Source organism: Lactuca saligna, chromosome 7 (assembly GCF_052625555.1).
Source record: "Lactuca saligna cultivar CGN05327 chromosome 7, ASM5262555v1, whole genome shotgun sequence".
In the NCBI taxonomy this organism is placed as follows: Eukaryota; Viridiplantae; Streptophyta; class Magnoliopsida; order Asterales; family Asteraceae; genus Lactuca; species Lactuca saligna.
Window position 1 is genome coordinate 30,298,568 of NC_136423.1, and position 27,508 is coordinate 30,326,075.

Here is a 27,508-nt window from a genome sequence, read left to right on the forward strand (position 1 = left end):
TGGCCGTAGGTTGTTAGTTGTTACCCCAAGAAAAAGTTTAAAAAGAGAACCCAACAAACCCCATATATAAACACGGCAAACGCATATCATTGAAGTTAAAGAAGATGTGGAAGTTAAAGATAGCAGAAGGTAACGATCCTTACTTATTTAGCACCAACAACTTTGTTGGCCGCCAAATTTGGGAGTTTGATCCCGATGCTGGAACTCCTGAAGAGCACCAAGAAGTAGAAAACGCTCGTCAACTTTTCCTTAAACGTCAAAAGGAAGGTTTTCAAGCATCTGGCGATTTACTCATGCGGATACAGGTGAATTCATGTCACTAAAAATCTTGCATGTACAAGGTTAATATGTATTTTATAAATTTGTTGCTAGAAAACTACTAAAATGAGTTTTTATAGTGATAAACGAAAGAGATGATTTCAATTGAATGTAATATGGTGGCCTAAAAAACATGTTAATTTCTCATGATGTGTTACGAACATATCACAACTCTGAATAGATATAGGAGCTGTTTGGAATTTACTTTGTTTATTATCTTAGGTTGGAGGGAGTCGTGCCACTAAACCGCACTCCCTCCTATGCCACGTAGACGTCAACTCATTTTTTTTTTATTTCATCAATTTGAAACTACAATATGGGACTGAGAAAACGGTTAGGAGAGAGAAAAGAATAAATAAAAAAAGAAAATGATTGGTTGAAAAAAAAAAAAAAGTGCAGCGGGGACTACAACAGTGCGGCCTCCACAACATCCAAACCGCAGTGGAGGGGCGGTGTTAATGCTGAGATGGAAGGAGACTGCGGTCTCTACCGCAGCCACTCCCCCAAGTTTTATTAGTTTGATAGGGTAAATAAATATTTTTAATTGTCCTGCTATTAAAAAGAATAATATTAGGCAAAATAAAATGAAAACGCTTATCCACTTAAATAATATGCTTTTGATAAATTATTTTTCCTTACTAATTTGAATATTCTTAATAAAGTTGAAAATATATTTCTAATTTTACCCCTATTTTAATCTAAACAAAATTACATATCATTTTTTTTCATTTATTTTTCTATATTTTTACGCATAATATATATATATATATATATATATATATATATATATATATATATATATATATTCCTTCATTGTGATTTTACTGTGATGCCCTTCCTTTATATTACAAAAGTTCATGGGCTTTTAATACAAAAATAGATATACATATATTTGGTATGCATCGGTATGAATCCCTCTATATACGGACACTTTTTGAAATCATTATTTTAATCCAAAATTAACTCACTAAGTCCAAGATTTAAGGAATTAACCAAGAAGAATAAATATTGGTTTATAAGTTTTATTAGTTTTGCCGATTATTTTTTCAAATTTGAAATTATGCTCATATTCAATATTCAATATATTCAATATACTCAAATTTATATTATGTTTTATAAATATATATTAATCTTAAATAATCACTACCAAAAGTTTTAAACAAACTTAACTCTTATTAATAATATAAATGTTTTATATATTTTTTACTCGTGGTTCTCACGGGTTGTAACCTTGTATATATATATATATATATATATATATATATATATATATATATATATATATATATATATATATATATATATATATATATATATATATATATAAACTTTCAAAATGAGACCTATATTCCACTTCTTATAATTGTTGCATTTAGACCGGATGATATTCTAACATCTCATATGTTATTTTATTTTCCGTGCCTCTTCAAAATTATCTCGCTTTTCTCTTGCTCTCATTACTTTTTCAAATCCTCACATTTCATATTCCTTCACTTTTTTTTAGTTAAATTATCTTTACTATCTTATAAAAGAAATCTAATTATTTCTAAAAATAGATTGATTATAATAATAATATTTTTTTAAGACGTCCAAATGATGAAGCTGATAGTACAATTAATCATTAATAAAATAATATTAAATTTTAACCACATTTTGAATTCAAATAATTATCATCAAATCTCCTTATATTTCTCAACAATTTGATATGGTTTCCTCAAATCCCGGATTCATTCAAATTTTGAACCATTTTAGATATCCTTAAATTTAACATGTTGATTCAAATATATCTCTCCAATCGCATATACCTTTTTGTTCCCTTCTCTGCTATAAAGTCCACCGTCTGGGAACAAAAAATGACTTCATCTCCCAAATAACACCATAGTTTGATTATTTTGTCTTCGACATGTACTTTCATTTGTAACATAACATTTTTGTAGAGGAAACATATCACCGAAAGAATTTACATGCCCCGCCGCTTTGCGCGGGTACGCTGCTAGTATATATATATATATATATATATATATATATATATATATATATATATATATATATATATATATGAAAAAATGTTTAATAAACACAAAATTAATAAAAATATAAATATCTCATTACTTTGTAAAAAAATTTGTAATAAAAATAATACATATTAAAATAAAAATGAACACAACTAACATTTTTTTTCCTGCCCTTCAACATTAAAACACTATAACTTGTGACATTTCTCATTGCCTTCACCACATCGATGATATGATATTTAACTGTTGTTGCGTTGAAATATCCACATCACCCATAATGTATCGTGGGGATAGCCTTAATCTTCTGTATTTATATTAAAAAATATATGCATTATACCAATAACATTTAATTTTCTTTCTATAAAGGATCTTATTAATGTTATTGGTTTAAAACTTTATAAAAAATATTATTATAGATGATAAAATATAAATTGTTATTTGTAAAAAGAAATAAGCGAATAATATGTAAATAGATATTTTCTAGTAATTTTTACTTATATAATTTTTTACGTATATAAGTAGAATTTAGTGAATATTAAAAAAAACAATTTTTTTACTTATTACGTTGAAACTAATGCATTTAAAAGAAAATCATTTTAACTTTACACAAATTAATAAACATATTTATAAAAAAAATTAAGTTATTTTAAATAAACAATCTCATAATAACCCTTAAAACATTGTTTCAAAATGAGTTATTTTAAATAAAACTTACAATTGATTCATTACATTCAAGTTATCTTATTTCCTAGGGTAAATACATTTATTAATTGGGTTGAAGATTTCAATCTAACTTATCTTATTTCCTAGGGTAAATACATTTACGTGGCTTTTTTTTTAAATTCTGAATATATTTGTTGAACTAGAAAAAAGTTATTGAAAAGCAAAATAAGAGGATAGAAGATGCATGAAACCATTTTGAAATGACTCATGTGACACCTGATTACTATGCTAAAGGTACATAAAAAAAATTCTTTTTTATTTTATAAATCGAAAACATAATGTTGTATTTTTCATAAAATCGTGGAAATTAGTCTATATTTTAAAAACTATTTTTAAAAACTATTGTATATTTATTATAATAAATAAAATAAAAATTTGTTACATGTTATATTCTCATTTATTTTACTATATTACATTTTGTGATTATTTTAAATATATTTTTTTCGCACACGTCATTTTATGTTTTTTTATTAAATTTATATAGTATTTAAATTTAATAATTGTAATAAATGTAATAATAAATAGGTATAAAATTTATTAATGTAACTTTCTTTCTAATTTCAAAATTCTTAAATTAATGTTCAATTATTTTCTTTGTTTTTTTAAATTATTTGTTTAAATTTAAAAATGCAATGAATACCAAGGTTGTCAAGATCGGGATCCTACCTATGATCGTTTTTGGGTTTGCAAAATCGGAATCGTAAGATCGGGATCGAGATCCTAAGATCCCACAAAATAGAATATAATTTTAATTTATAATATTAATCATAAAAAATATTTCAAACATTTAATTTTTCGTTTAAAAGTTATAAAAACTTTAAAATACTAGTCATAAGTCACAATAAAAATGATAAATGGTAGATTAGTAAAGGGTAAAAGACATAAAATAGTTAAAAAAATTCATTTGAAAAAAAAATTAAAGGAAGGTAGGATCGGATCGGATCTCGATTCTACGATTCTACCTACGATCTTACGATCCTACATGCGATCCTACCCAAAATACGATCATTTTACGATTCGGATCATTTTTCATACATAGGATCGTAGGATCGTACGATCCTACGATCAAGATCGCGATTTTGACAACCATGATGAATACTTTAATTTCAAAAATTAAAGATTTTTCTTAGTTTTTTTATAAATTAAAACTCCTAAATGTTTAGAACTTTATATTTAATTTTTTTTAAATAAACTCATGTAGTACATTGGTTTCACAACTAGTCTATTTTAATAAATCAAGATTTATTTGTTTGATTTGTCATCTTCTTAAGCCTTTTGACACTTATATTTTTAGATTAATTAATGCTGACATGTTATTTATGTTTTTTTTACTATTTATTAAATTTTATATGGTATTTATATAATAATAAATAAATATCAATTTCAATAATATAGATTTTCCATTTGATTTTAAAATTCCTAAATCTAAGCACATTCAAATAATGCAAAATTTTGGTTGTATTTATTTCAAATTTTACTTTAAAATTGTTTAATAAATATTTAATTTTTTTTAATTAACTCGTATAATATACATGGATCACAATTAGTAATTGAATAAATAACGAAAACTATAACTATACATGTCGACTAATCTAACAACTATCTTCTAAATTTGATCTTTATCTTGGTCATGTTCTTCAACTAAAACATCCTTTCTGCGTATTTGTATATTAATAAATTACCTATAAATATACATCATACAAATTTATATATTAGTACATTACCTATAAATATACATCATAAAAATTGGTAAACTCTAAAGATTAGTACGTAATATTACAAACTTTCCATACAACCATGGAGTTCGTATAACTTCAAACTTTTGCAAGTTATATGTATTATAACTCACAGTAAAAGCACATATAATTTCAATCCATAATCATCATTGTTCCATAACAACTCAATAAACGCACCAACTACTACTTTTAGCAATCTCTCACTATATACTATCAAGTGTAAACTCATCAAAGTATTTTAACCATCTTGTGATCTTCATTCTATTAGTTTACATCACATATTGAAACATAAAGTTAACATCTGCATCTTTACCATTCATCGTAAAAACATGTCATATTAACTTCAAGAGTAAATTACACGAGTGGTCCCTATGGTTTAGGGTAATTTGTACGTTTGGTCCCTAACTTATTTTTTTAATTCGGAAGGTCCATACTGTTTGTTTTTGTTACACGTTTGGTCCCTGTCTTACCTAAAAAGACTATTTTGCCCTTGATTTTTTAATTTATTTAAATAAACACACTCCCAACCCCACTCCACTCACCTTACCCTACTTATCCCATCATTTTTCCCTAATCAAATAATAGTCTTTTTAGGTAAGACTGAGACTAAGCGCGTAACAAAAACAAATAGAAGGGACTAAACACGTAACAAAAACAAACAGTAAAGACCTTCCGAGTTAAAAAAGTAAGTTAAGGACCAAACGTGCAAATTACCCCAAACCATAGGGACCATTCATGTAATTTACTCTAACTTCAAACAAATTTTAATCATTTCTCACATAATTTTATAACCTTCATTATTCTAACATGTATCAATTCTCAAAACATTCATTTCATATCTACATAATCTCACTATTAACGTCTTTCACGTGAATTCCCACATAAGCTACAAAATAACATCATCTAGGGGCGGATTTAGGGGTTCTCACGGTAGCCGATGCAACCTCTCAAATTTGCAGCACATTGTAAATTTTTTGGGAAATTTTCCAACGTAATTTTAATTTTCTAGCGTGCTACCCTTAGAATCATATATGCTACCCCTGAAATTTTGTCATACATTCGTCACTAGCATTATCACAATATCTGACATTTTCCAAATAAGATAATCATCTTTTTATCTTCTATAGGCTTAATAAGAGCATGATCAACGGTATCTTTTAAGCCCAATAAGAGCATCATCCTTTTAAGCTCAATAAGAAAATCGTCTTCTTTAAGCTCATCAAAAACATCATGTTAATAACTTTATTAAGCACATCAAGAGAATCAACTCCGTTTCTTCTTTAAGCCTATCAAGAGTATCATCTTCATAACTTCTTTAAGCTCATCGAAAGCATCATCTTCATAACTTCTTTAAGCTCATCAAAAGAATCAACTTGATAACTTTTTCAAGTTTAATAAAAGCATTAACTTCATAACTTCTATAAGCTCATCAAGAGCATCAAATTTATAACTTCTTTAAGCTCACTGCTCATTGGGAGCTTTTACAACAATCATAAGTTTATTCATCAAGAGGATTGATAATAATCCATTATATTTTTAGTTACCAGTATTTACCATAAAGACACATATATACGCATTAATAGTACTTAAAACTTCCCAAATACTCACCAAGAGCATCTTATAACATCTATCGCCATATACTTCTATGTTTCTCCGTAAGTACTTTTAACGTGATTTACAGTTTTTTAATGTAATGATTACAATGTTCTATGTATAAAGTGGATAATCTTTTGTAGTTAATCAAGGAGAATGGAATTGATGTATTAAGCATACCACCAGCAAGGTTGGAGGAAAATGAGGAAGCGAATCAAAAAGCGGTAACAACCGCAATAAGAAAAGCAGTCAGATTTAATCGTGCTATCCAAACAAAAGATGGTCATTGGGCTACTGAACATGGTGGCCCTTTATTTTTCACTCCTCCACTTGTAAGTTTCGTCAAATACTCCTTTTATTCATAAGATATCTATTATCTGATTTTGTATATGTAGTGAAAAACGTTTAAAAACCAATATCTGATCGTTTACCGGTTGCGATAACCGTTATATATAAGTGAAGACGTAAGATTAAGAGCCCGGTTAATTAAAAAAAAACATAACTAAAAGGGATAAATAAAGGCCTAAGATAAATATATGTTAAGCTCCCTTCAAACTCACAATATAACACCAATAAACATCAAGAGTTTGTTAGATGAGAAACGAATCTTGAAGTCATATGAACTTTAGTATAATGTAGAGCTAAAGGACATAAGACAGAGAAATGATTTCAAGTTGGAGATGATAACACATGTAATCACATTCAATCACAATATGATTTGTCTACTATTTAATCACAAAATTATGATTGGTATGCATTGTAATTGTGTTGTCTCATTGTATGATGCATTGTACGTATGTTGTCACAATGTATGGGAGTGGGCTAAGAAACATCAAGACATATGCCCACAATAAACAAACACAACTAAATAATCCTATAACTAGTAACGACCATTTCATGATACTCAACCTCAATGGAAGAATGAGAAACAACATTATGTTTCTTACTCTTCCATAAGATAAGAGAATCTCAAGAAAAGATGTAGAAAACAATATTATACTTGGGATCATTGGCATCATCATTCTAATCAACATCATTATAAGTATGCATCTCTAAAGAGAATGTCGAAGGGAACACAAGACTTTGAAAACCGAGTAACTCGTAGATATCTCAAAATGCGAAGACCTGCTCCCTAGCAAACGATACTAGGAGCCATGACAAATTGGCTAACTACATTAATAGAATGTGTTATGTCTGAGAAAGTAGTAATGATAAACCAAATTGCCCATAATATTAGGGTATAAGCACAAATCCAATGAATGAACACTATCAATAAAGAGCATTGGTTGAAGGGTGTGTCTATAGTCTTGTTTTTAGGGAGCCAAACATTCTAAAATACATCATAAATATAGTTCTACTAAAAAATATAACACTTTTATATTAAGAGACTTTAATACCAAAAAATAACATATCATTCCCAAGTTTTTCATATCAAAACAATATGCCAAATTACACTTTTGAGACTCAAATCCATCATAGTCATCACAAGTGATAATCATGTCATTTACATATATATATATATGGATAATAGAATCTGATTTACCATTATGTATTTTTAAAAACGATGAGAATACAATAGAAAAAACCAAGCAAAGTATTCATTGTATAAAACTTCTAAAACTAAGCAATAAGAGCTTTTTTTGAGTTCGTATAGGGGTTTGTTAACTCAAGAAACTTCACTAGGTTGATATAATACCCTAACGAGGTGTCATGTAAACCTCATCACGAATATTACCAAATCAGAATGTGTTCTTGATATCTATTTAAAGGAAACCAATTCCTCATCCATAACATGTTACCAAATGGGTTCAATAGTAATCTTTCTATTGGGCTTAGTTTCATAGAAAATGATGTTTATTATCAATAAAAGAAGCAAAAGATGATGAATAAAAGGAGTAATAATAAACATGGAGGTTGTTAGAATTACTAAGATGTGTGGACTATCATAGAAGAGGGACAACTACGGTTACAGTAGATAAGGTATCCACATCCCTTATAAGGAATGCTTAGTTCTCCTTCCTAGCCAATGTGGGATCATGTGAAAGTATCCACCCACCTTCACCCCCTTTACAAGTTTGATGTTCCTGTCGAACACATCGACATGTGTCCTAGCTCTGATATCAACTTGTAACGTTGTGATTTTTACTCAAATTTCACATTTTTTTTTCAAAACTTCTAGCAGAATACGTTAGCAGAAGATTTTAAATAATCTTTCATTTTAACAGAAACCTTCATTTAAAACCACAGTGTCACCTTCATGACAAAATCAAGAAACACATTATTCAAATGTTATATGAAAGGTTTATAAGTTCAATAACAAAGTAAACACCATACATTCCAAGAAGGTATCAAGTACTAAAAAGAACAATAAATGTAAACTGCCCAAAAGCATCCCAAACTCACAAGCAATATCCTATGAAACCTGAACCAACGCAAGGCAATAGCAACAAGAAAAGAATAAGTGTCAGCAAGTGCAAAGTAAGTCAATCATAAGCACAATGTTGGAGAACATGCATATCCCAAAACAGGTCAGTAAATCATCACAAAACATGTAATCAACTTCACGCATTATGTAGCATCACATACATTATACAGTTATCAGTATAATATGTTATTACCAACCTTCATTTTAATCTTCATTAATAATTAACTAAACTGCAAAACTAGTCCTTATGGGTTGTAAAAAATGTGAACATATTTAGGGATTTGGACCTTTTAGAAATTGAGTAACTACATGGACGAACATAATGAAGTTCTGGGAAAACCTTAAGCAGATTTAATACACATATAAGCACACACATACCTCTCTCTCTCTCTATCTCTCTCTCTCACTCTCTCTCTCTCTCTCTCTCCTGTGTCTCTCGATCTCTCTTCTTGATTCAATAAACACAAACTCTGATAAACCAAATCAAGAACACTTCATGTTTATAAAATCATGAGCTGAATTGTGAGATAAATTAGATGAATATTTGACATACACAAGCAAGCATATTGTAGATCTATTTAGGGTATAAATCTGTTAGATGAACCAGATGGACAACACTTCAAAGTATTATCAATGGTAGGATATTTTTGGGGTTCTAGCGAAGTCGACGTCAAAAATTTCTAGGGTTCCATTGACCAAATACTTCTAAGGCGGTACGGTTTTCACCGTTAAATCTAGGTTTTCATTCGACAACTATTAATAGCGGGGCATCTGGTGTGTGTGTGTGTGTGCGCGCGCGTATAGTAGCTCATATGGTGGTTTTCTCCATTGACAACGATTTAGGGTTTTTAGATCAGATACTAGGGTCTTGTATTTGTTCGAATCAAAGACTTAGGGTTATCAGATGGTATGGTGGTGTCAATTTATGGGTTCATCAGTGTGTCTATATGATAAAGGGTCGATTTCTAAACACTTATTCATCACCATCATTTTCATATCTCAATTTCTTGAAGGTCCAAATCCCTATATTCGTTGTAGTGACTCAGTTCTCCATAAATGCATTCTTCTGATTTTTTTAGAAACATCCACTTAAAGGTGTTGCATATATGGGTTATAGCCCATGGTTGTTCTTGTGTGTGGTGAATCAAGAAGCAAGAGAGAGAGAGAGAGAGAGAAAGGGAGAGAGAGAGAGAGAGAGGGTAACACAGGGGATGATATTTCTTTTTTATTTTTAAATTATAAAATAATATTGGAATAATCAAATTAAAAGGGTATAATAGTCATTTTATGTTTGACATGGATAATAACCAAAAAAAGATTCGGTATTGGACCATCCATGCAAGGTCAAAAGATTTTGGACATTATCCACATTTTTTTGCTAACCATAGGGACAAAATTTGCAATTTAGTCTTAATAATTACTCATCACTACTCATCCTTGTAATTATTCTTCATTTTTCATCACTATAATATTTTACATATTAATATTCGTTATTATCTTTTTTACTTCATTATTGAGGTCTTTATGTTCATCACTAACCCATAAGGAATAACCCTTTTTCACTACTAACATGATCGATTCGGTGTAATGCACTAAGTAAGACACGACTTTCACCCATAACATTGCCCCAAAACTCCGTGTTTGCTACTCTGATGATGCATGTAGAATTACGATGTGTGGCCATTCGAGAGTGGTAAAATTACTATTTCCATCTTTATACCTCCCACTCAAACGTGATGTCTGCGTTGCGCCAACCGCATAGCTAACATCACTCCAGTACATCCACTACACTACAGGGACCATGTACCAAATGGTTGTCTAGAAAAACACTCGACTTCGCTATTGGCTTATGCTCTTATCCTATAGGTACTATTTCAAACTATTCGGCTATCATACGATCCGGATAGGGTAAGCACCTAATTCTAGGTTACTACCATTTCCGTTCTAAGTATGTTTTCCCCTATTATTAATTTGTTACTCATTTACATATAAAGGGACATTTATATTTCATCATTTTCTCATCACCACATAACATGCATAATACATCCTCATAATATTAGAGCATAACACATCACTAGAATGCATTGTCCTGTCATCATTGATAAATTGTTCTACCAAAAAATATAACATGCATAACATCATACAACACAGTCAAATGATACCCTTGACACTAGCACGAACCTATCCACTCAATTCATACCAATGACAACGTCAAATGAATTGATCTTGATCGAAGTCAAAACCAGAGAAAAAGTGTGTCCACAAATCACAATAGATACCCATCAAACTTCTCCCGAACAGGAACAAAATCGCTTATTTTTATCTCAATACTTAACACAGACTCCAAAGGACTCTGAGGTAACATAAAACGAGCACAGAAAGGCAATGACACAAAATATCTACCATACATACCACTATTCCACTCATGAGTATCGTCCACTAGGTCTGTGGGTTTCCTCATGGTTCCTCCAGTACCAAATATATATCATGTGCTTATAATAGTGTATGCCCAATAATAATGTTCACACCTATATATATATATATATATATATATATATATATATATATATATTTCATACTTTTTTATAAATCTTATATTATATAAAGGTTATCTTTTTGATCCAATGTCGTCCAATAATAAACCAACGGCTTGCAAGTCCTACAGAATATGTGCAATCCAATCATCACCTTAAGATGATCTTCCATTCCTTCAATACATGTACCACTAGTCAAACTACGAACGCCCTGGGATAACTGGGCTCGTGGGTCATGAATAACTTAAGGCATTGGGAATGCAACTCACGTAGATCCTTTTTAGTCATTCAGACTACTTACTTTCCCTCATAGAGTATTGTTCCTTTGATATGAAACATTTTCTTTTACGTCAAAAGGTATTACCGATCACATGATCCACGAGAAAGAAGAGATGATGTTCTGATATCAAGAATAATAAGATTCCTACATGTATATAACAAATAACCTTTAACTCTCAACGCCTCCTAAAAGTTTAAAGTAACCTGATTGAGCCAATCAAAATTATGAGTCTGAACACTAGCATTGGACTATTTTTCCTTTGAGATAAAACATTGTCCTTTACGTCGATAGATATTACCGATCACATGATCCGTAAGAAAGAAGAGAGGATGTTTTGATATAAAAAATAATAAGAGTCCAATAGTTATATAACAAATAACCATTAACTCTGACATTGAATAGGAAAGAGAACTAAACTTTCCTTATAAGGAGTGTGGATACCTTCCCTATCACAATGCGTTTTAAAGTCCTGAGGCAGTAGATCCCATAAGAACTCTACAGTGAAGTGTGTTTGGGTGAGAGAAATTCTAGAATGGGTGACCCCCTAGGAAGTTTTCTTGTCGAGAGACCAAAACAAATAATATTATGATACGTGAAAAAGGGGCATGTAACAATTTATGGTGTGGATCTCATGAAACAAGGCATTCGATGGATTTCCATCAATGCCAACACTAAAAGGATCAATAATCTAAAGGTCTGACTTTGTCATGTCATGAGACAAAGTAGGATCGGAAACAAATGGAAAATGCTCAAAAAATATGACATGATGTGAGATATAAATTTTTTAACTAAACAGACCAAAGAAACTATACCCTTCTGATCGATATCACATCCTAAAAGGACACATAGCACATACCAAGGAGACAAATTGTTATGCTTAACACAAGGACGAAGAACAAAATATTTGACTTTGTCATGTCATGAGGCAAATCGGAATTGGAAACGAATGGAATATGCACCAAAAATATGACATAATAGACCAAAGAAACTATACCCTTTTGATTGATTTCATATACTCAAAGAATAAATAGCACATATAGATGAGACAACATGTTATGGTTAACATGAGGACGAAGAACAAAAGTGCAACCAAAGATACACAACAAGGAATAATCATGTAAGTGCAAGTATGGTTTTTCAAAAGGACACAAGCCAAAATTATATGTGGTAGGAATTTGACTAATAACATTAATAATGGTTTGGATAACCTCTCCTTACAATACACTAGGAACCTCATAAGATACTAATAGAGAGCAACCGATATAAGTAAGATGAAGATGTTAATTTCATTCAATAAAATCATTTTCTTAAGGACTATCAGTACATGAGGGTTGATTGGTGTGTGGTACAAGTGAGACTAGAATCACCAACATTAATATGCAAAACAAAATTAGGGCGTATAAATATTGTAAGACATGTTGATAATAGAAAGGTGGTTGAGGTAATTGAAGCTATAGTCAAAACTTAACACATGCATACATCAGAATTGAATTTACCATAAGGAATTAAGGATGTGCTTCAGATGCATCATCATCGTCTTCATCTTCATTATATAGCTACCACCTCTCAGTCAGTAGAAGAGAACGAATTTTAGGGGATGGTATCAAATTGTGGAAATGAATTTGGGTACCTCTTCTTTTAGCTGTAATGGAATTTTGAAAGGAATGAAATTGAGGAGGATGGGAAACAATATTAAATATTAAATGAGGGGATTAATTAGGTTTTTAGTAGTTAAATTATAAAATTTTCATTAAAATGTAAAGGTAAAATGTTTCACATTTTTAGTCACTTATCTATAAAAACAAATATCATACATAACGATGAATTATGTATGATGGATTTCTCATACAGTATGAAAGATTAACAATATTTCATCACCCTTTCACTAGTTATAATTAACAAAATTTTCAATGAGATATGATACCAATTTTTTTGTTAAATAATCTACTTCAACAACTATGATACTTGTTTTTTATAGTAATATGTATGATTTGATATCTCAAATTTGAGCCACAACTTTTGCTTTATAGAGAAATTGCATGCGAATTTGCTCACAAGTGTAATATTTTATAAATCATAAGGATCGATAGTTGATTTATGTTCTTGTAAGTATATTTAAAATCAACATTATACTATTAATATATAGGAAAATAAAGATAACTCAATTTGAATGTGCAGATTATCATCTTATACATTAGTGGAGCCATCGATACACATTTAACAAAGGAGCACAAGAAAGAGATGAAACGTTTTATCTACAATCATCAAGTAAGAATCATGTCTAAATCATTGTCTTTTCATTTGAATACATTTTTATTACACACCGTTATACTTTTTATTATCTTTGTTTTTGTTTTATGGAAGGGAAGTGATTGGTACACAACAATTTTTTGTCATACACAATAATTCGTGCATTATATAGTTATACAATATAACATTTTAAAGCACCAATTGTTGTGTATGGAGAAAAATTATTGTGTACGGATCAGTTCTCATTATGGAATATCATCGATTTACCAAAGTTTGTGTTCATAAGTATAAGTTAGAGGAAACGTTCTATATTTTTTATATATACATTATATTAGTACTTTCCTATAATCTTAGGAAAAAAAATTGTATAGAAATAAATACAAGATTAGATGTAACATCCATAAAATTCACGCCAATTTAAAACTTTTTAAATCATTCAAAAACCAATAATTATTACAAATATATTTTCAAAATTGTTTAACATCAGAGTATCACAGAATCAAATCATAAAACATAATGAGGTGCACGATCATGCATTCGTCTTCCCACGATCATCAGAAGTACCTGAAACAATAATCGATAAATGTAAGTTCGAAGGCTTCATGAGTTACCCCCAAAATACCAACACCATAAAACATATCAATAACATATAAGCAAACAGCATGCATAATGAGCCTTCAGCCTGACTGGACCTCCTCGCAGGCCTTCAGCCTATCTGGATCGCTCTCTGAGCCTTCGGCACGTCTGGACCACCTTGCAAAGCCTACAGCCTATCCGAACCGATCGGTGGGCCTTCGGCCTGACTGAACCCCTTTACAGGGCCTTCAGTTTATCCGGACCACCCTAGATATGGTGTCCTTCAGCACAAAGCAGGATACAGAACTAATCGGTCACTAACATAACATCATCTTATATATCAAGATACCGACCTAACCAGGTTACTAAGCATATCACCATCCTAACTACCAGGATGTAAATCAATAAGCATGTCATGCAATAACCTGGATACAAATCCGTAAAAGGTCGGCATTGGTGCCTTCGACCCTGTTAGTATAGTGAGGAAAAATCACCTCTCAAGTAGCTCGGAATGATAATATCAACCTCCTCTAAATACAGCTCCAACACCAGCACCTACACCCATCAATGATCCAATTCCATAAAATCCCAAATTACCAAAATAACCCCAGAAGTCAAACTGGTCAACCCTTGGTCAAAGGCAAAGTCAATAGTTAAGGTCAACAGTCCATGTTGACCCAACTCGTCGAGTGCAGCTCACTGACTTGTTGAGTCCTTCCAGAACTCAAGGAATTCTGAAGATCCTAGTTGACTCTCCAAGTTCCCAAGCAACTCGTTGAGTTCATGTGTGTCTAATTGTCGGGAAAACCCTAACTGACTTGTCGAGTCATCTTGTTGAATCGTCGAGTACATGCAGAAACCCTTAAAGGCTAATCTTCATCATACTCGCCGAGTTAGCCATGCAACTCGTCGAGTCCCTTCAGTCCTTTCTCCATTCAGATGTTTATAAGCCATCCCAAAGCTCCATATTGCAGATCTAAGCTCCTAGGGCATACTTCCTACGTAAAGTTGCAAACTTTAGATACATACAAGGTGCTAAGGGCCAAAATCAAGCTAAAGAATAGGTTCTAGGTGAGGAAAAGGCATTATCTTGCTAAAGACTGAAGCTTTGTGACTATAAAGACCAAGATGGGTTTATATCTGAAATTGCAACTTCAGATCATGCCCAATACCCGAAATGAATCACCAACATGCTAAAATGGACCTAATCTCAAGCATGGAGAGGTCTAGCTAGAAGGAAGTCAAGGTAATGACTTGTTACCTTCAAAATGATGCGAAGATGAAGTAGATACTGGATCCACACGCTTATCTTCATCCCAATCCGCTGGCTCCTCAAATCTCTTCAAAGAATGCACCAACGAAGCACTTTTAGCCTCAAAACACTCAAGAACAAGATTTAGACAGGTTAGGGTTTCTCTTAGTCGTAAAGGGGGTGGTGAAGGAATGGAGGAAACGACTTAAGGTCCTTTAAATAGGGTGTAAAGCCTAAAAATTAGTGTTTCATCCTCCAGCTCCAACTCGTCGACTTATGTCTTATAACTCGTCAAGTTATGTCTTATAACTCGTCGAGTTGGTCACTTAAGACACGTGGCCAAGTTCATTCCTACTCGACGAGTCAGGGCATCCAACTCGTCGAGCAGACCTTTCAAAATAAAAATAAAGTTGTAATGTTTATACCAGAGAGTCGGGGTGTTGCAATAAATTTTGAACTTCTTGTATTTATAAGTTATTTTTCTTTAACTTTTAAAACGATTTTTCATAATTTATAAAAACTGATTTCTTGTGATTTTGAAGGAAAAGAATATTTCCACTGTTTATGCTTCATACACAAATTGTTCCATATAGAATTATATTATATTATATTATATTATATTATATATATATATATATATATATATATCTTCTTAGTTTTTACAAAAACCAATAGTTCTATAAAAACATAAACTCTTTGTATTCTGATGTACCTTATTAGTTGCACCATAAGGTTTTGTAGTAGGCAAATGGGGGTTATACTCAAACTCGTATAGTGTGAGACCCGTGTATTACACGGGTTTATTAAAAATAAACATTTAATATCAATATTTAAAACATTAAATATTTTATAAAATAACACTTTTACATAACATAATGTAATTTTTTGGAACATTTCTAAAAGAAATCAAATAGTATTTAAAACATTTATGAGACTTTATTATCAAATTAATAGAATTATTCTCTTTCCTTATAAAACTTGTTAGAATTTTGTGGAATTTTATTTTAAAAAATTGAAATTCCCAAAAACATTTAAGTGGAAAATAATAATTCTAAAACGCCCACAAAATTACATGTGGCAAAATTCTTAAGAATTTGACAAGTGATAAAAAAAACATTCATTTATTAGAGAGAATTGTTTCGCTTCACGAGATATCATGAGAAATTGTAAGGTAGATATGTATATTTCAAAGATTTACATTAAGCAATATGATTATGTTCACACTTAGTGGTAGAGTTATAACATGTAAATCATCGTATAAAATAAAAATATCAAGATCTACAATGCAATCGAGTTTAAAGCACTATCAATAGGAAAAAGACGCATAATGGCTATATAATTTCTTGAGGGACAATCCAAGATGGCCTAAACTGATCTCTATAATATGTATTAGGTTTAAATCCGTAGAAACCAGGTTCATAAAGTAAATATATATTGATTGTAAAAATTAAAACATAATTTTTTTTGTCCAACAAGCTTAAACTATTTTTATAATTATAATTAAAATTAAAATAAAATTAGGAACTGGAAAATATTTGATTAAATTAATTATAAAAAAAAAAAAAAAAAAAAAAAGTCAAACAAATATTTACAGTGCCAAATAACTTGTTTCCATAAACCATTTTACAAAGGTACTACACTCCAAGATTAGTCATATCTCTTTTTTTTCTTCAAATGTCATTATCTTTCCATTCTGCAAACCAATTAATAAAATCCAAATTTTATAAATAGAAACAAAAAATATGAATTAACTAAAGCTTTATACAATTAAAAAAAGACTCACCAAACCAAAAACCATTTAATTTAGTGAATCCAAATCACATCCTATTTAGGAAACATTACAATGAACATTAGTCACCTGTTTTACAAATTTAGCAAATTAGTTATATTTATATTATATAAAAACATGTAATATTTGTGTTTAAAAACCTCTATATAATACTGCATCAAAAATGACATTAAAAAGATAGAATCATGTTTGATATTAACATATTTCCATGTAAAATTGTACCATGTCCCAAGAGAATGACAATATTTTGGATCACTATTATGTTGCGAAGCTTCCACCTGAAAACCATACCACGCCCTAGGGCTTTGTATTAATATAATGAAAGCATGATGTGATTGTTATTTGTTATATTTAACAAATAAATGAAAGTAAATGCCTTTTATCCCATTTGATGAGTTCCATTATTAGCTAATTATTTGTTTATATTCATTTGATAGTAAACAATAAAAGCGAACCTAAGTTTCCATTTCAATGTAAATGCATTGAAATTGCAACCTTGAAAAATGTAGAAAAAAGGTTAATTGAGAATCATCAAACTAAAGAGTACCAAGAATATCGGATGTAATATGAGGAACCATACAACATCCAACAAAAGCAGAACAAAGTTTTCTTAATCCAACATATCTGCATGAAGAGATGCAAACCTCTCTATAGCGTTCGCATCTTTCTTCAAATGACCACTCATAAATCATTGCATGAATGCCCACCATGTCATGAAGATCAAGAAAATTGTAGTTGGGGGCTTGCTTTAACCTGTTGTGTCAAAGTAAAATGTCCCTAATAAGAGAAATATTGCAAACCTAGGTATTATGTCGTAATGTCAACAAAATAAGCATACATTTAAAGCATGAGAAATATGTTCGAAGAAATCATTAAATAAACCTAGAATGAGAATCACCTTGAAAGTCGAAAAATTACAAAAATATATCTGGATTGTTAAGGAAATTACATGAAACCTTCATAGACGTAACCTGACATCATCTCCAACCTTCTTAATCACTCAAATATAAACAAAAGTAAATAGATTGGATTTGTGTGAAATTCTTCCAGATTCGCCACACCGACAACAACAAATCTAATTCATTTCAATGATTACTGATTTGGGCTCAAGCAGGTCAATAGATTGATTGTTGATTTTAAGAGCCTAGTTATGCAATTGGCTAGCTTGAACCTATAATTGAACAACAAAGCTTGAAACTACCCAAATCTTTTATTGGATTTGGACGACTGAGTATTTATATAACCCAAGTTTACCTGAAACTATAAGTGTGGTACGAATCTTCACTTGAAATAAATTGAGATTTAAACATGTAGAGAGAAACCTAGATCAGTACAACAATCGGAGGTGGCGAAGGTGGTAGAAGGCGGCGAAGCAATGTAGAAAGGATTTGTGAAAAAAAAAACCTACACCTTCAATTTTGTATAAGATTAGTTTGATAAGATGTTGTGATTTGGAAGGATGATATATGAGTTCCTGATTTTCTATGTGATGAAGATACATAGTCGGATATACAATTGAGGGGAAAATAAAAAAAGGGAACTCTAAACAATATAAATGGAACGAAGAGGAAAAAACTTAGGCGAGATTCTCGTTGATTTCATTCCTGATTTTAGGTCGAAGAACTCTTCAAGATAAGTTTTATTGCTGATTTTTCAAATTTATAGTAGCAGAGGGTAATTACGGAACTTCACTTGGAAAGTTTGAGCGGGAAAATTAGATTGGGAGGGGCTTAGCAATTGCCACGTAACAATTGGCTACTTATTTATTAGGATGGAAGATATAGAATATGTGGTTATTTTATACCTAATATTAGGTATATAATCATCAAAAACTAAATAGTTTTAACTAAATACAATCAAATCTCTCTACCATCTTTCTTATATCCTCTATTAAACTAGATGATATGATTTATACATATTTTTATGGAGTTTTAAATATTTAATTTTTCACCACAAACCATATATAAGAATACATAATCAATTACCTATAAGCTTTCATATTCAAATTTAATATAGAAAACTATAATGAAAGATTGAAATTGTTCATTAAAAACTTAATAAACTTCTTCCCATAACACATCAAAAAGAACGATACAAGTATACATATGGTAGGTATCAAAGAATGTTATGAAACCTTCTAGATGTCTAATATAAACAACACATTAGAAATAAATAGATGTTGGGGATAAATTATTAAATTATAAATATTATGAGCTCAAAAGCAATAGGAAAAAACTAACAATGAAAAATATTGTATTTTTTAATCAAAATGAAGTCAATTTTGATGGTTCCATACCTAATATTATATATCTCGGACTATATAAAAACAAACGATATTAGTGTAGATCTACTAAGCAAATAGTTACATAGAGGTAGTTATTGCTAACAAAAAATTTATGATAGTTCAAGAACATCAGGTCTCTGGTGAATAAGTATACCTTCTTAAATGAATGTTCTAATGGTAACACATATCTATCATTTTTAGGTACCAATTGTTGGACTTTATATTGGTGGCTAATAATTTATTGATCAGTTTTCATTTATATGAGGTTTGTTGGAAAAATATAGGTTTGCCCATTTTTTGCAAATAGGTTTTACCCATTTTGGAACATGATGTAGGTCTTGTATAAGCTTGAAATCGAAAAATCGTTATTTGTTTATGTTTTCCTTTCTAATAGCTTTATTCTTTGTATTTTGAATGTTTAAAAAAGTCATTTATTGTACAAAGTATGGTGGGTCAGTCGTCGTGTGTGTGGTGATGTTTGTTCATCCTACATAGGAATAACTTGTCAACCAAAATATATAGCAGAAATACCCTCTGTTATCCCTATGAAGGTGTTCAAATATGTACCAAAATTGTCTTTCGTTAACTAATCTTATATGTGAGCACATGCCTTCTAGACATGTATGCACAACCAATCGACCACAAAAGTACATAATAAGTTTTCATAAACACTTTTTTCGGATTGCAATACGTATGTTTTAAGATGAATTTCAAACAATAATTAAATATAATTTAGGTTTTGTATTTTGTGGTCAACCCATAATAAAAATCAGTAACTAAACATGATTTCAGTTTTGTTATTTGAATTTAGTACGGGATTAATTTTCATTTTAATTGTTACAAAAATGCTATATAAATATAGCCTTATAATACAAAAGATATACATAGAAAAGTGTTAATTTCCTTTATTCTACCACCATATTACTACTATAAGTTTTAAAGCTATCGCCAAGTAGGTCTAGTTGAATTGGCAGGATTAAAGAATTGTTCGCTGTTGTTGTATCTTAAAAAACAAATGTACAATAGTATGGCAAAGTTCTTTAAAGGAAATGGTGACACATGCATTATTCTTTTTGTGTAGTTATATGTGTTTTTTTCTATATATTACATCAATATATCTTACAATTATAAAAACAAGTTCTCTTGTACGAAAACGAACATGTTATAAAAAGAAAATGCCTTCAATTTCCAGCAATTTAAAAAATGAAACTTTTTTTTTGCAATATTTAGAGCAGTTTAGTGTAGTTTTTATGCAATATTTTGAAAAACAAAATTAGATTTTATAAAACATTTGAGTGTAGGGTATTTAGTGTAGCTTTCAGTAACTACACCAAGGGTAATAAAGAAAGAGTTCAAGACTGTTGATTGTATTTTTATTTGAAATGTACGAAATCATAGTAGCTATCAATTTCTTATACACAAGTCTAAATTACTTGACGTTCACAAGGACACGATAATCTAAATTACTTGACGTTCACAAGGACACGATAATGGGTTATAGAAATGCATTGTTCTTTAAACATGTATTTCCCCTCTTAATAACGAAGATATAAGTATTCCAAAGACCTCAATACAAAGAAAAAAAATTAAAGTGAATTAGATTGCATCTTGCAAAACCACACAAGAGAGATAGTTGATCTGCCTATATGATACAAACCACTAGGATATAATGTCATATTAGTAATCAAAGGATACAAATGAAAAGGTGGCATTTATTACATTGATACGACCTCTCATATAACAGGTATAACATATGATATATATAGCTATCGGTCATTAATGCATTAATTATAAATTTAGAAGTAGATATATTTGATTTTTAAGGTTTTTTATTTGTTGAATTTGCATTGTTTTTTAAAAAAAGTAAATTATAAATAGTTTATTATATATTCACTTTTAATAAAAAATCCATAAGATGTTTAAGGGGTGTCAAATATCAATTTAGCAACCTCCTAACTAAAAGTATAAAAACTTACACATATTACCTACTTTAGACCACAAACAAATTAGTATATTGGACCATTTGTATTATTCCTACGGGTGGTACTAATTGGATCTAAATTTTTTTAGAGGATCCTTTCATTAATGATTTTTTAGATATAAATTTCCGTGTATTTATAATATTAATAGCTTGTATAATTACTAAAAGCTATTTTTTTTAAACTCGTACCTATCATTTAATTAGTATCAATTTTTTATTTATTATATATTTTATTCTTTTATAATCAAATAATATACAATGTGTCAACGTTTTCTATATATTTTAATATTTTTATAAACCAAAAAATAAAAATAAAATGATATTAAATATTTAAATGAAAACTAAGTATTATTAATAGAAAATATAGTGACGGTACATATATCTATAGTAACCATTGTTTCATGTATGTATACAAGTATACATCAATCTGAAATGAAAATCTACATACACACCAAAAATCTTATTCTTCCCTTTTATTTAAAAACAGAAAAAATAATTAAAATTTTTATTCAAAATATTTTATTTTATAGATTTGAAAAAAATAAATATATTTTTATTTTAATACTTTTTTATAAAAATGATATTCTTTTTCTCTATTAACATATCTTTATATTGAACCTTTTAGAATGTAATGATTAGTTTTATTTGAAGTAAAATATAAAATAATCATGGGGGGTCTAATATTATATAATAGTATTTAATAAAAAAATAATTATTTTGTAATTATTAGTTTATTTTATAAAAAAGTTAGAATAATTATTAAAAGATCATTTAAGAATATAAAAATGATCTAAATAGTTGGACCCCTTTCTACCACACTACCTAGCTAGAAAACAAAATGAGCATTAATAATGCCCATTAATTGAAATTAACTTTTGAATAACATCTCAACATCCTATTCAATTTAGAACTACTGACTGTTTGATTTTAATAAGACACAAACTCAAAACATGGAAACTTAAACTTTAGATAGACTTAGTCCACATAAACAAATCAAGAGAACATTTCTACATGCTTCAACAGTGGTGCTAGTTTTTCAGTTAATCTAAATATTCTCTCTAAAATCTCATAGATAAACTAATGAATTATATACGTAATTTGTATATCTGATTTGTGCATTTATATGCATGAACATGTAATTGAATTTGAACCATTTATATGATTAGAAGAGTTTGAGTAGATCGGGGACTCAACCCACAAGATATTCATCATGGATTCAACAATGTTTATCTTCTTTGATATTTAAAAATTCATTCATCAATAATTTTAATAACACAAGTTGCAATTTTTAATTCATTCATCATTATATTATGTTAAATGTCCATGTAATAAAATTACCATGCATATTTGCAACTTTTAACTAAGCGTTGGCTTAATATTGTTAATTTTCTTGGTTTAAGCAACTTAATTAGAGAATGTGTTAATTTTGTTAGAATGAAGATGGAGGATGGGGGTTTCATATTGAAGGACATAGCACTATGTTTGTGTCCGTGTTAAGCTACATATCCCTACGACTTCTAGGGGAAGAAAAAGATGACAAAAATGTTGCACTTACTCGAGCCAGGAAATGGATACTTGACCATGGTGGTGCAACTTATGTACCATCTTGGGGAAAACTTTATCTTTCGGTAAAGATTTTTGCATCACATACATCTATACAAATTCTGTATTGTGTATATCTTGTTTTCTGTATCTCATCTTGTTCATTTGTATCATATAAATTTTCATATCTCATCTTGTTCATTTGTATCATATAAATAAAATACATTAAAGAAAGTAATATTTATTTATTTCTCTCAAACTTTCATTTTTTTTCCTTTAAAAATCAACTTTATCAACAAACAATATCAAATATATTGAAATTTGTTGCATAATATTTGAAAAATATTTATTTAAATGCTTAACACCTTTTAGTGTGTATAGGTGCTTGGTGTATATGAATGGGAAGGATGCAACCCAATACCACCAGAATTTTGGATTTTCCCCGAGTTTCTACCCTTTCATCCAGGTACTTACATACCAATTCATATCTCAAAGTAAGGCTTACAAAGTAAAACGAATAATTGGAAAATGTCGAAAAGATTAAGATAAAAGTCGAGCAATAATGTTTTAATATTGAACCAAAAAATTTAATTGATCAATCTCGCCATTTTTCTTGCCCATTGTGTAGGAAAAATGTGGTGTTATTGTCGAACAGCCTACATGCCCATGTCATACTTGTACGGGAGAAAATTCCATGGTCCAATCACTGATCTTGTTCTTCAACTGAGGCAAGAGATTTATCTTACCCCATATGATGAGATAAATTGGAATAAACAACGCCATCAATGTTGTAAGGTTGTCAACTAATCGACTTTTCAAGCATGTTTATCACGAAAAAGAGGTCTTGTACTAACTAATATATTGTTATTTTAATGAAATACAGGAAGATCTCTATTACCCTCACACAATAGTCCAAGATTTGATATGGGATGGTCTTTATTACTTAAGTGAGCCACTCTTCAAGTACTGGCCTTTTACCAAACTAAGAGAAAAGGCCCTCAAAAGAACAATTGAGTTAACTCGTTATAACGCTGAAGAAAGCAGGTACATTACCATGGCAAGTATTGAAAAGGTAAAAGTACTATCAAGTATTTTGAGTGATAAAACATAAAGGGGATATGGATTCAAATTTCCCATCTCAAACCTACAAATGAGTAGCAAAATTTACAAAACCAACAAAATTGAGCAAAAGACTTTGTGATTTTTTTTTTTGAATGTAAGGGTAAAATGGCGATGATTTACGCAATTTTAATATTTAGTCCAAAAAGGAAACAGATTGTAAATATTTGTATATAGGGATTAGGTCATTTTATGTTACTTAACTTTTGGTTTTGTGTTCATTTAGTTACTTAATTCTTTTTAAGTTTTAAAAGGTCATCATACTTTTAACTTTATGCTCATTTAGTCACTTAGATTTGGATTTGTGTTCATTTAGTCATCTAACTTTTAAAATTGTGCTTATTTAGTCACTTAACTTTTAAGAAAAATAAAAGTTTAGTGACTAAATTAGTACAATTTTAAAAGTTAGGCGACTAAATCAGCACAAATTTAAAATTTAAGTGACCAAACCAAAAGTTAAGTGATTAAATGAGCACAAAGCTAAAAGTTTGATAACCTTTTAAAACTTAAAAAGAGTTAAGTGACCAAATGAGCACAAAACCAAAAATTAAGTGACCAAAAATGACTTAATGAGAAGAAAAAACATCCCATAAATTTATAACTATGGTTTTGGATGTAGGGTTTTCAAATGATGTGTTGGTGGGCAGAGAACCCAAACGGGAATGAATTCAAGCATCACCTTGCTAGATTACCGGATTACTTGTGGCTAGCAGAAGATGGAATGAAGTCGCAAACATTTGGTAGTCAATTATGGTGTAGTGCATTTGCAACTCAAGCAATAATCGCAAGTAATATGCCTGAAGAATATGGGGATTCTCTTAAAAAGGCCCATTTCTTTATCAAAGAATCTCAGGTTAAGCAAAACCCGAAAGGAGATTTCACTAAAATGTGTCGACAGTTTAGCAAAGGATCATGGACATTCACAGATCAAGATCATGGGTGGCCTGTCTCAGATTGCACAGGAGAAGCATTGAAAGTGATATTGCAACCTATTTTATGTTCTTATTTTTCACATGTTGGAGGAAATATTGTTTAACACTAAAAAAATGTTGCAGTGCCTACTTTTACTATCCCAAATGCCCGAAGAAATTTCTGGAGAAAATGTAGATAACCAGCGACTGTATGATGCTGTTAACTTCCTTCTTTATGTACAAAGCCCTACAACAGGAGGTTTTGCTGTTTGGGAAAAACCAATCCCACATCCATATTTACAGGTACAAATGTTGTCAATAATTCCTTTAGAGATAAATTAAATGCTAATTACAAAAATAACAAAAAAGGTAATATCGCACAAACTTTTATCACACCCACTTATTTTGTAAAATACATTTTTTTGGGAAATTTGCTTTTTCAATATTTTCTTCGCAATTTTTTTTAATGTCTCAATATGTTTTTAAAACACAATATCGTGAAAAATGCATAATTTCGAAAAAAAAAAGTTGATGTTTTACTCACAATGAAAAAGTTATTTTGAGAAATAGATGGCTATTTTTGTGATTAGGCTTAACATAAAATGCTAACACTTTTATGCCTTCTCTCTATGTAGACATTGAATCCTTCAGAAATGTTCGCTGACATTGTTGTTGAAAGAGAGTAAAGTCTTTACCGAATCTTTCTATTTAGCAAAATTGTATAAACCCTTACATTTCTATTTATTGGTGATCTAATTAGGCATGTTGAGTGTACAACTTCAGTGATGCAAGCTCTCATAGAGTTCAAACACTTCCACCCCGGGCATCGGGAGAAAGAAATAGAAAAGGCTGTGGCAAATGCAGTGCGTTATCTAGAGGATATACAATGGGAAGATGGTTCATGGTAAGCTTTTGAACAAAGATACTTAAGCGTTGTTTGATAGTTGTTGATTGAGTCAGATATGAATGAATAAAGGTCCGATTGGCTCAGACACAACCAACCTCTTAATCTGACCAAGTAATAGGCATATCAAAAGAGCCAAGATCGAGGCTTCCAAATATGATACCAAACAGTCTGAATCAGATTTAATTTATTGATCCAAAAACTTGTGGAACTGGATATATATATAGGTATGGCTATTGGGGGATATGTTTCATATACGGCACATTCTTTTCGTTAGGAGGCTTAGAATCAGCTGGAAAAACATATAATGATTGTGAAGCAGTTTGCAAAGGAGCCAAGTTTTTACTTTCGATACAAAATGAAGAAGGTGGTTGGGGAGAAAGCTACAAATCTTGCCCTAGCGAAGTCTACACACCACTAGATGGAAATAGAACTAATATAGTTCAAACAGCATGGGCTATGCTAGGTCTCATGTCATCTGGACAGGTTAGCTTATACCAATCACTTTTTCTTTTGATTACTTGAAAGAAACTAACATTAATTGTTTGCCAATTGATCAGGCTGAAAGAGATCCAACACCATTACACAAAGCAGCAAAGATCTTGATCAATGCACAGATGGATGATGGAGATTTTCCACAACAGGTAAATTTGAATGTGAACTGAAACACATGGTTTATCGGTTTTTATTAATAATGTAATTAAATAATAATGTAGGAGATGACTGGAACTGCAATGAGGAACTGCATTCTACATTATCCGTTATATAGGAATATATTCCCGTTATTGGCACTTTCGAAATATCGCAATATATTTTGGGCTACATAAAGATATAATAAATTGGAGCTCCTTATTTCAACAATAAGACTAGAAAATGCATGCACATCACATGTGGATGAGTGTCATGTAGCTTAAGTTGTGGGGTCTTTTATATGATATAAAAATAAGTTGTACTATAGCCTGGGATCTGTTATATATGCTGTGAAAATAAGTTGGACATGTACTCAAAAACTTTTGAAGTGTTGCACATTTTTTGTATTATACTTTAATCAAATAAACTATATACATGATTAATATGTTCGACAAAGAAGTTAACACAATTTTTGACATAAAAATAAAACTAATAGTTGTTATTAATTATCGAAGTTATGTACTTTGATTAAAATTAGGCCTAGTGATAGGACTTAAGCTGAGGGAAATTTTGTCCAATAACATCAATGTCTTGCACCTTAAGGGAGTTGCAAATAAACAAGAGTTTCTCTAATAGTGGAACCCTT

At 30.2% G+C, this 27,508-nt stretch overlaps 1 protein-coding gene and 1 long non-coding RNA gene across 4 annotated transcripts; one reads left to right on the top strand and one right to left on the bottom strand.

The window, feature by feature from the left end:
- Window positions 1–27,287, top strand: LOC145004349 (dammarenediol II synthase-like). Of its 3 annotated transcripts, XM_078963244.1 has the most exons (14): window positions 2–305; window positions 6,529–6,717; window positions 13,803–13,892; window positions 23,190–23,384; window positions 23,680–23,764; window positions 23,927–24,093; window positions 24,182–24,370; window positions 25,037–25,393; window positions 25,473–25,631; window positions 25,964–26,010; window positions 26,089–26,232; window positions 26,460–26,718; window positions 26,793–26,876; window positions 26,949–27,286. In XM_078963244.1, exons 1-14 carry the CDS (start codon window positions 105–107, stop codon window positions 27,057–27,059), a joined length of 2,277 nt encoding a protein of 758 aa, XP_078819370.1. In that variant the 5' UTR covers window positions 2–104; the 3' UTR covers window positions 27,060–27,286. The 3 variants fall into 3 exon arrangements, with proteins under 3 accessions (XP_078819371.1, XP_078819370.1, XP_078819372.1); XM_078963245.1 differs by lacking the exon at window positions 13,803–13,892 and having other exon boundaries at window positions 1–305; window positions 26,949–27,287; XM_078963246.1 differs by lacking the exon at window positions 23,190–23,384.
- LOC145006024 (uncharacterized) lies at window positions 17,298–19,106 on the bottom strand. Its single transcript, XR_013662755.1, has 3 exons — window positions 18,746–19,106; window positions 17,486–18,244; window positions 17,298–17,395 (listed from the first exon to the last, which is right to left on the bottom strand). It is a non-coding gene; the product is annotated as an uncharacterized LOC145006024 (long non-coding RNA).
- Window positions 27,288–27,508: the final 221 nt, after the last annotated feature.